Source organism: Eleutherodactylus coqui, chromosome 3 (assembly GCF_035609145.1).
Source record: "Eleutherodactylus coqui strain aEleCoq1 chromosome 3, aEleCoq1.hap1, whole genome shotgun sequence".
NCBI classification, from domain to species: domain Eukaryota; kingdom Metazoa; phylum Chordata; class Amphibia; order Anura; family Eleutherodactylidae; genus Eleutherodactylus; species Eleutherodactylus coqui.
Genome location: NC_089839.1, coordinates 67,698,762 through 67,710,027, shown reverse-complemented (window position 1 = coordinate 67,710,027; position 11,266 = coordinate 67,698,762). Strand labels below are relative to the sequence as shown.

At 43.4% G+C, this 11,266-nt stretch overlaps 1 protein-coding gene across 1 annotated transcript; it reads left to right on the top strand.

The window, feature by feature from the left end:
• The first annotated feature begins 752 nt into the window (after positions 1–752).
• LOC136619755 (cystatin-like) lies at positions 753–9,679 on the top strand. Its single transcript, XM_066594518.1, has 3 exons — positions 753–1,204; positions 6,916–7,017; positions 9,463–9,679. The coding sequence occupies exons 1-3, from the start codon at positions 983–985 to the stop codon at positions 9,532–9,534; spliced, it is 396 nt and encodes a 131-aa protein (XP_066450615.1). The 5' UTR covers positions 753–982; the 3' UTR covers positions 9,535–9,679.
• Positions 9,680–11,266: the final 1,587 nt, after the last annotated feature.

Here is an 11,266-nt window from a genome sequence, read left to right as displayed (position 1 = left end):
TTGTCATCTCCCAACCTAGTTCATACACCAATTCAATCCATAGCGGCGAACGTTCGTCTGTTTTTGCCTTTACTCCTCTATACATTATACATCTACCCTGATCATTCCACATCTGTCAAGCACAGGAAAATTGTTAGGGCTCCTACAGATGAATCTATGCGCAAATACACTCGCCGCAACCGAACAGGGGTCATCACTGATTGTTTTTTTTTTAAACTTGCCATAGACTTCTATGGCAGCTTTCTGCCCATAGAAAAACATGTAGAAACATAGGGCTGATCCAATCTTTTTTCGCTCATGGGAACGAACCCATTGAAACCAATGGTTTTGCTTTGTCTCGTTTTGCAGGCATGAGTTTCACGTACGCAAAGACCTGGACAAGCACGTTCATCTGTGGAAGTCCTTAGGCATCTACTTTTGTGGCATATGTGCGCATTCCACTAAAAAAAATCTACATATATCCTGTATATTGCACAGGTATCTACTATTCATGCCAAACCTGTCTACAAAATGTGATGGGAAAACAGCCTTAGTCATGATGCAGTAAAAAGTACATGTGCACGTGAATTAGCGCATGTTCTGTGTTGACAGGAATCCTTTTCCACTGTGTTCCCAGAAGACTCTAGTTAACGTCGATGGCCAGTAATTTGCAACTCAAAATATGCAAGATGCCAAAATAGCTTTTAGCACTCCTTATTTGTACATGTTGAACAGATCTTTGCCTTAAGTCCTACTGAGCCAGAAGAACAACAGATCACTATGATGAGAGAAAAACGGATCAGCCTTTCCTGTATTTTGGAAATGTTTCCTTGAAATGTTTGTTATCGCTAGCTGGATGCCGAACATGTGATGCACTGAAACTTGGCAAACTCTGGCTTTCATCAGTTTAAATACTGAAGTTCCTGCTTTTCTTCTTACTTTGGAAGAAGGACAGAAACTGCAAATACCAAGAGCACAGAACCCCTAAAGAGAACCAACAGAGATGGCTGTGATCTGGAAGATATGTCTTGTAGTCACATTGGCTCTATGTTCACAAGTCTTTGCACAAAACAAGAAATTGGGCCTGATGGGAGGCTGGAGAGAGGCTAATGAAAACGATAAAGATGTACAGCGTATATTACAATTTGTCAAAGAAGAATACAACAAATACAGCAACGATGGTTACATCACTGGGATTCACAGGGTTATCCGAGTACAGAAACAGGTTAGTAATGTGTTCTGATATACAATGATGTAAGTCCCCCCGTACACATTAGACTTTGTTCATCTCAACCAACCGATAACTGATGCCGGATGACTTTCTAGTGCAGTTTTTCCCAACTCCAGCCCACAAGGCACCCTAAGAAATCATGCTCTCAGAATCTCCTCAGGTGTTTGCACAAGTGAAGTAATTATTATCAGTGCCACAAATGTTCTTACCATAGGATATCCTAAAAACATCACCTGTTGGGGTGCCCTGAGGACTGGAGTTGGGAAACACTCGCTCTAGTGTGTATAGGGGCAGCTCCACTTTCCCTAACACATAATGTTGGAGCAAAGAAGGATCTGAGATGTTGTTGAATTTCTGTGCCTAATCTGATTGTTTCCTGGGAAATAAGCCAACTTTCTTTCCTAAACACACAAACATTCAGCTAAGTTGAATGTTCATGTGTATGGAGCAAGCATAGGAAAGAGCTGTGGGACAAGGTTTGCAGCACTCATACAATGTATAGTAAGGGCGGTTTCAGAGGACCTTTTTGCAAGTGCTTTTGTGTGCGTAAACTTTGCCTGTGTGATATGCAGAGAATAGAACCCATTGATTTCACACAAAATAATAGGTCTATTTTATAGAAGTCTATGAGAGGCATGCAAATATGTACTCAATATGCACGCAAATGCTTAATGCACTGCACAACTCCACAAGAGAAATAACACATCGCATTAGGCTAAATAGCCTATTAAATTATGGAAAGGGTGTGTTGTGCACATGTGAACTGGTCCTACAGTAGTAAACGCCAATATGTGCGTAAATCTACCTCATTCACTGCACAAATACATTGCACTGAGGCCAGCGTATTTGCGTATATGCTTGTCTAGAGCCGTCTTTGGATGCGGTCACACGGGCGTAAATATTATGGAAATCTTGAGTAATGACGGCAGTGGGACCACACGGAAGTCCCACAAGGTTTCCGTGGCAGAAATGTAGCATCAAAACCCACGCCATTCGGCGCGGGTTTTGAAGCGGCTTCCGCCTGTATTCCGCTGTGGCCATTTCTCCCCATAAAGTCCACACAGAAATTCCATGGCAATACTGCCCCATGTGCACCCAGTCTTAAGGGTTCATTGTCCCTCATACTACTACTATGTTTGCCCCCCACCACCTACCCTGAGACCATTAGACCAGCAGTGGGTGTAGCATACTGCTCCGCAGCAAAGACAAGGTGGAGGCGCTCACCCCTGGGTCTCCAGACACAAACATGACTGTCGTCAGTACTAAACTAAAAAACAAAACAAAAAACTAAAAGTAAAATCTCTAAAGTATCTGATCCTTTAGGACAAACACCCTGGACCTTAAGGGGTTAATCAGAACATAGTATGTTAGGCTGAAGGGAGACAATGTCCAGCTATCTAATGACAATAAAAAGATTGTAAGCTCACCTATTCCAGGGGCTTTAAATCCATTGCTTCTTTGGAAGTGCACAGATAACACCAGTGAGCCGCAAGTCCCAGCAGCCGGAAAGTCTCTCCATAACAAATAAGTAAGCCGGGTTTCTCAGTGCAAAAGATTCCTCTTTGTTAATTATTTTCTTCCATTACATAGTGGGACACACAGATAAAGCCACTACACGCGTTTATTGGCCGAAACGCATCTAAAAGCTTTGTCTGTGTGTCCACTATGTAACAGTAGAAATTAACCCAGCGGCGTCTGCATGGGTCACTTCATTTCCAGGTTCGCTGTACTGCACATGGTTCTCACGGCTCGCTGTCAGACATGTATAGTACAGTTCTTTTTTCTAAATCTCCTGCTTTCCTGTGCATCCGCGGCACATCTGCAGCGTTAGCTGCATTGACTACAATGGAAGCCGTCTGTGCGGGAAACGCAGAAAAAAGAAGCATGCTGTGATTTGTTTTCCAGACCAAAAGGTTCACAAAACAAATCTGCATACTTTAATTAATTTGTGGAGGCCATTGCATCCCTATGGGCGGCTTGATTTGCGGATCTCCCACGCGGGTGCCCTGCGCTGATTTCGCATATCAAGCAGACTTTTGTACCATGCGCCTACTTTAGAAGGTGACGGTGCTAGATCATGGGTGAGTTTAAAAAATGCATTAACTTGTTCCCTGCCACGTCCCCTAACAGCACCGTAATGGTGATATAAGGAGGTGACAGGTTCCCCTTTAAACATCGCTGAACCTATAAACCCAACCAAGCAAAATGCTATGAATGCAAACATGCATATTTTTACATAGAATCAATAGAGATAGCGATTTAACCACACCAAAAAACAGCCATTGGGAAAAAAATGTTACCATGTGTGCATTTACACATTGCAGATTTTGGAGCAGATCTGCAGCAGATTTCAAACTTTCAATTGAATTCAAATAGAAGGGGTGACATTTTTTGCAGCTCTGCACCAAATCAGTGACAAAATCTGCAGCAAGTCAGCAATGTGTTAATGCACTCTAAGGTTATGTTCACATAAGGCAGATTTAGCACAAATTTTTCGTGCAGACCCTCTGCAAGGAAAATCTGTGGCATTTACAGTAGTAGCAACATGGATGAGATTTTCAAAATTTGGTCCACACGCTGTGGAAAAAATCTGTACAAAACCTGTTTTTCTACTGCCCTGTTTCCAATCCATTTTCAGGTAGGGAGCATGTCCCAAGCTGACCATTCTGCCAGTAGTTCACTTTCCTGTACTATCTTTCTCTCACTTCCCATGCTGCATTGCTCTGTCTCTGATCTAATCAGCAAGGAGTAGTGAATGCCTGCTCCTCAGCTCTCGCAGGATGATTCTAAGGCCTCATGTCCACGGGGAAAATCAGGCCCGCTACGGATTCTCCATGGAGAATCCGTAGTGGGTCCCTCCTGCCCCGCGGACATGAGGCACTAAATCAGAATAAACTCACCAGCTGCGGGCCATGCATGTCTTCCTTCCTTCGCGGCCGGATCTTCTTTCTTCGGCCCGGCGGATGTGCTTGGCACGCCGGCTGCAGGCTGCGTGCATGCGCCAGGCACATCCGCCATGCCAAAGAAAGAAGATCCTGCCACGATGGAAGGAAGATCTGCATCGCCCGGAGCAGGTGAGTTTAATTCAGGCGCAGGTCTCCTGCGGATCCGGACAGCTTCCATAGGCTTCAATAGAAGCCTGTGGGAGCCGTCCCTGCGGGAGACCCGCACCTGAATGGAGCATGTCCATTTTTTTCATGCTCCAGAATTTTATAAATTCACTTTTATTGACCATCCACGGGTATTTATCTACCCGCGGGTGGTCAATGCATTCCAATGGGGCGCGGATCCGTATGCGAGTGATTTGCTGTGGATTTTAATTCTTCTTTTCCCCGTGGACATGAGGCCTAAGAGTTGGTAACTCAGAGACATTCTGGCCCAATAAGTACACACATACAGAAACTGCAAGAGATGCAGAGAATTTGGAGATTGCAGACACTGTGCCTAGGGAGCAGCCTGTATGTGCAGGGGAGCAGCCTGTGAAGACAGTCCAGCTCCCATAGCTACAGTGGATATAAAAAGCCTACACACCCCTGTTAAAATGAAATGTTTTTGTTATGTTAAAAAAATCCAACAAAGATGGATGTGACTCGTTATCTGTATAATTCCATTGAAAAACAAACAGAAATCTTTTAGGGCGGAAAAATAAAAATAACAAAACTAAAATAATGTGGTTGCATAAATATACACACCCTACAACTAATACTTTGTTGATGTACCCTTTGGCTTTATGACAGCATTCAGTCTTTTTGGGTAGGTGTCTATCAGCAAAGCTTATCTTGACTTGGCAATCTTTGCCCACTCTTCCATCTTCAATGGGATTCAGGTCTGGGCTCTGGCTGGGCCATTCCAAAAACGTAATCTTCTTTTGTTGATTTGGAGCTATGCTTTTGGTTGTTGTCGTGCTGGAAGGTGAAATTCCTCTTCATCTTCAGCTTTTTAGCAGAGGCTACTGGACTGATATTTGGAACTGTTCATAATTCCCACCACCTTGACTAAAGCCCCTTTTCCAGTAACAGAAAAACAGCCCCACACATAATGCTGCCTCCACCATCTTCATGGTGGGTCTGTGTTCTTCTGGTGATGCACAGTATTGGCTTTGTACCAAACATACCTTTTGAAATTATGGCCAAAAAGTTTAAGCTTGGTCTCATCAAGCCATAACATGTTCTCATGCATGCTTTTGGCAGAATTGTTGTAGGTTTTGGCAAAACATAGCCAGGCGTGGATGATTTTCTTTGTTAGATAAGGCTTCAGTCTTGCCCTCTACCCCACAGCCCAGACATATGAAACATACGGGAGATGGTTGCACTACACAACCAGTACTTGCCTGAAATTCCTGCAGCTCCTTTAATGTTGCTGTTAGCCTCTTGGAAGTCTTCTGGACCAATTTTCTTTTGGTCATTTCATCAATTTTTGAGGTATTTTCAGTTCTTTGTAATGTCACTGTTGTGCCAAGTTTACTCCACTTCTTGAGGACCATCTTCACTGTGTTCCAGGGTATATGTAATGCCTTGTACATTTTTGGTCCCCTTCTCCTGACTGATATTTTTCAAGAATCAGATCCCTTTGATGTGCTGTATGCCCTTTATGGACCAACTAAGAAAATGTGGCGAAAACCTTAGTAGAAGAGCTGAACTTTATATGGGGGAAATCAGAATCTCTGTAAATAATGGCAGCGGAGTGCTGACTACTATTTATCATGAGTGTAAATGTGATTGGCCAATTCTGAACACAACCAGATCCCCAAATATAAGAGGGTGTGAACACTTATGCAACCACATTAAAATCTTTTTCGGTGAAAAAGTAAAATAGTTTTTCAATGGAATTGTACAGATAATGAGTCACATAGAAGGTAGAAATAAATCTGAAATGATTTATTTGTCATATTTTTAATGTGACAAAAACCTGGCATTTTGACAGGGGTGTGGAGATTTTTATACCCACTGTAATACCTAACAACCAGCAATAGATAGCAGAAAAAAAGCGGAAAGGGAGACCCCTTGTGGCAGAAACTTCAAATTTGGTTTTCAGCAATAAAACAATTTTTAGTTGAAGTATATTATAATCATATAATAATCTTTATTTGTATAGCACCAACTTATTCCGCAGCACTTACATGATTACTGAGATACGCACAGACTATTAGTCAAAACGCTGAATTATGAAACCAATGGTTTCATTCCCATTTGCAATGTTTTCTGTTCTGTGCCGTTGCAAGATTTGAAAACCACAGCATGTCCTATCTCTCTGCATTTTGCGTTTTTTGTTTTTTTTCTCACCCATGTTTCCCTATGGAGCCTTCGATTTGTCGCATCGCATGAACTTGCGATGTTCGTGTGATGCGTTTTTAACATTAGAAACTCCTGTTGACTTTTGCGTGAGAAAATTGCGGGCGACAGTGATGTGATGCAAGATTATTCTCCGAAAAAAACATAGGTGACAATCAAAAATTGCGTGAACAAAAATGTAATTTTGCAGTGATTTTCTTGCGGCGACATCACAATCGCCAGTGTGAAGGAGCGCTTAGATGAGCAGAAGTTGTCTGAAAATGTAGTCACTTTTATTGAACCATCACAAATACTGCGCGTGTGATTGTAGGCTAATGTGAAATTCATTTTAATATGATGACATATAGCATTCTGCCTCTAATTACAGATTGTTTTTCTGTATTAACCATTTCATTCACACTTTCTTTACATTAGGTAGTTGCTGGTATGAAATATAAAATTGAAGTTGAAGCAGTTTTCTGCCCTCACTATAAACCAAATACAGAAGAATGCCAAATTGAGAATGTCACAAAAAAGGTAAAGCCATTAAGACGACAATAGTGAAAAAGGTTATTGAGCATGTATTATGTAGAAGTGGTAACAAAAACTATGGATACACAGAGTAGAAAAAATGTCAGATTGTTGAACAAATATATTCTATTATGCACGCCTGCAGACGGGCGGAAATTCCACGGCGGGATTCCCCGCAGAATTTCCGCCCGTGCACGCCTGCATAGGATTGCATTACAATACGCAATCCTATGCAGACGGCCGTGATTTGTCTGCGCGAAATCACGCGCAGAAAACAAATCACAGCATGCTCTACTTCTGTGCGGGGCTCGGCGAGCCCCGCACAGAAACGTCCCTCACCGGACGCCGGCTCCGCTCTGCGCCGGCACATGAAAGAGCCGGAGCTGTGGGAGTGGGTGAGTGTCACGCTGCTCTCTGCAGGCGCTCGGGTCGGGTCCCACTGTGAGAATTCTCGCAGCCGTATCCGACCTGGCCATCTGCAGGCGGCCTAAGAAATACAGCCCTAGGTGTACCGGTTATAATAGTAAGATTATTAATGCCTAGGCATAAATTAACCATAGGTTACACCATAAGGGATTATTCACACAAGCGGATATCGGCCAGCGTTTTCACAGCCGGCCGATATACGCTACCATGTGGTGCATGGGCTCAGCGTATATGCCGTCAGGTGGAGGGAGACAGCGTAGCAGCTGTCTCACCCTTCCCTCCCCCTCACCGGGTCACCTCCTCTCTCCTCCCCTCTGGCTGTTTGCAATGGGAGAGGACTGGGAGGGGGTGGAGCTAAGCTCCTGCCACCCCTGCAGCCAGCAATGGGAGGGGGTGGGACTTAGCTCTGCCTCTACCCCCTCCCTTTCCAAACAGCCAGAGGGGAGAAGAGAGGAGGATAGAAGGGGGAGGGAGTTTAGCAGTCATGTTGCTAAATTCCCTCCCACCTCCCTTCTTCGTCCGCCGTCATTGGCTCCCATAGGAGTTTATGGCAGCGGCCGTATTCCGGCAAGGAAGATAGTACCAGGGCTATCTTTCCTGCCCAGCGTAGAAGTGCCCGAGCGGGCACTTTTACGCCACGGGAATACGCCTGTGTGAGCTACGCCTTTCTGAGCTAAAAACAGGATGCCCTTCCTGACATGTTTCATCACCCCTGTGGCCTTTTCAAAGGAAGCAAGAGATATTAGCTCAGATAGTAGACAGGAAATTTACAGCTGATGTCAGTCAGATTAGATATGGTAGAAAGTTGTCAGTGCTAGTCAGCAAGCCTCAATGGTATTGAAAAACCTAGCTAGCATATCACTGGCAACAATCAGCCTCCCTTTGGAAATCAGTCCATATGCTACTCATGCTAACCTATAGCTAATTGTTAGATCAGACATGGCAGTAATTTAGTCAGTGCTGGTTAGTAACTATAACAGCATGGGTGGTCAATCTATATGCTACTCAAATAGTTAGTGGTCATTACACCTTGATTATTGCACTGGCTTCTATCAACCCTAATATATCAGGGCAAGTAATATATAGCATCTTTGCATGGCGATCTTACTAGACCCTTTTGGTTCCTATTACTCTATAGCATACAGGGCTGTTATTTGTACACCCCTAACACAGCGATATTAACCCTTTAGGTGCTTTTACCATCAAGGATTCCTTTATATTTCAGTGAAACAATTGCTCACACCTGAATGATCCTATTCTAATCAATGCATGCATGCTATTGTGGTAATGACATAGGGAGAAGAAATATATTCTAGTACTAGATCATAAACAATACTATCAGTATATCGACTAAACTGACTAAAGCCTGGTTTAGACACAATGTTTATCGCTCGAAAAATCTTTTAAGATTTTTCAAGCTCCAAGGTCGCTTGTCTTCTACATCCAGCTGTTCTCTGATCGGAGCGCCCGGCTGTTATACAGCAGAGCGCTCCGAGCGGGGGATGAAGAACATAGCTGGACCGCTCTGTTCTTCATACCCTGCCTATCTTCAGGGAGCGGGATACAGCTGAAATAATAGTATTAGCCGTATCCTGCTGTGAATTTCTGATAATTCCTTAACGAAAACTGCACACTGTCAGTGCTGTTAGACACAGCGATTATCGCTGAAAAGACGGCTCTGAGCGATTTTTGAGCGAAAATCGTTGTCTAAATGGGCCTTAACACCAATAATAAACCTTTGGTTCTGACAAGTCATCAGCTGTTTTAATACAATACTGACAGTTGTCGTACAAAAACATCTAAACTATGAGTGTCTACCATCTTGACGATTATAACTTCACAGTGATGTATGATTGTCCACCAAAAAACAAGCCCTCCGACATCCACAGTGATGGATAAAAAAAAGTTATGATCTTTTAAAAGGGGGGGGGGGGAATGAAAATGGGGTAGGGGCAGCATCCTCAAGGGGTTAAGCTACTAATCATCCTTATACCTTTGTTTTGTAATCTTGTTTTCTTTCCATAGAAGTGCGCATTCGATGTTTTAACCATTCCATGGCAAGGCGTGAAGGAATTGAGACATAGTAGTTGCATGTAACAACATATGAAAATAATAGCAAGATCAGTCGTACTGAATACTGCTGTCAAGTTCTGAGAAAAGTGGAAACGGATTCCTATAATATTGCATGCATAAGCCGCCCTTGGAGCCACATATATTGTGCCTATTAAACACGTAATATCTCCTTTTGTGTTGTGCTATATTTTATTATTGCTGCCTGGAAATTGTATTAGTAATATGTGAGTCACTAGACACTATCAAACTGCAAGTTCCATCATTCCCTGCCAGTTTTGTTCCTGAAAGGCATACCGCATCCATCCAGAAGTGAAATATACTTGAAAGCTTTAAGTTATCTCCACCCGGGATTTATTTTCCACTGCAGAAAATCTGTAACAAATCTGAAGCAAAAGTTGCATTTGTTACATGATTTGGTGCGGATTCACCATGTATTCCAAGTATGAAATACATACGAAAATCCTCAGTATACGTTGCACATTCCACTGTGGATTTTTTCTCATTGAGTGGATGAGATTTAGTAAAATCTCTTCACTATGCTGCAGCTGCAAATACTTAGAATTTCTGCATGTAATTCTACTATGGATAACCCACAGTGTTTACACCCCAGGTGAAAATAGAGTTATTTCCTTCAGAACCAGTCCAAATTTTGTTTAACCCCTTAATATAGCAGGACGTAAGTTTACATTCTGGCTAGGGGGCACTTGATACAAACTTATGTCCTGTGGATGGCACGGGTTCAGAAGTGAGCCTGCACCATCCCGCAGTGGGAGGTAGTTGTGACTGGTAGCCTGCTGCTACAGTGGGAATCGATGAGAACAGCAATCCCTGTTGTTACGCCGCTACATGCAGCTATCAATGTACATTGCAGCATGTGAAGGGTTCACAGAGGGAGCGTGCTCCCTGTGTGAAGTCATCAGCCCTCTGCAATGTAATCGCTGATGGCCATTGGGTTGCAACCAGATGCTAAGCACTGGTGTCCCGATGGTGGTGACAACATGTATGACGCCTGAATGTCACTATCATGGTGACATTAAGGGCTCCTTCACACAGGCCTATGCTTTGTTGCGCAGGCTTCAGCACAACATATTTGTGTTATGAAGGAGGCTTTTTTGAGTGTGTATTGGCACATTTTACTGTACTTTTAAAGCACGCAGGGACTGTTCATTTGCAAGTGGCAGATAAATGTTCCCCAATTTAAATGGCTATTTAACCTAGTGAGTTTCAGATGTGTTCTTTTTCCACATAATTGCACAGCGCATTGCGCGCATATTTGTGCACCTCACAGAAACCTTGATGAACACCCCTGGTGTGCAAATGTGCATAAAAATAGAGCAGGTCCTATTTTTTGGTGCAAAAAGGAGGCATGTGGCTGCATGAGACAAAAATCATGTAGCTGCAGGATATCCTGAATATATCACTGATATGCCAATGTCCCTCATACTACTACTATGCGTGGCCACCCATACCATCACACCAACTGTGGGGGTAGTGTACTGCTCCATAGCAAAGGCAGAATTTAAACCAAACCTGGTGTCAGGACTCGAACTGGGAACATTCTGCACTCCAAGCAGTAGCCCTTCTTATTGAGCTATCCATCCTGTGAGCAGTACCCCTGCATTGATTCTCAGCCTTATTCCCTGATCCTAGTTTTCTGGCTCATGACTCCTGGTCCTGACCCCGCCTCAGATCTTGATTGCACTTCCTATAAAAGCCTAACCCTGCCACTGCCTCCTTGCGTACTTATTCTGCTCCC

Bases quoted from the DNA above. Each gene is read 5' to 3' on its own strand.
- LOC136619755 (XM_066594518.1), top strand. From the start codon at position 983: ATGGCTGTGATCTGGAAGATATGTCTTGTAGTCACATTGGCTCTATGT. The intron at 1,205-6,915 runs GTTAGTAATGTG...TCTTTACATTAG, and splicing joins TTATCCGAGTACAGAAACAG to GTAGTTGCTGGTATGAAATA. The intron at 7,018-9,462 runs GTAAAGCCATTA...TTCTTTCCATAG, and splicing joins TTGAGAATGTCACAAAAAAG to AAGTGCGCATTCGATGTTTT.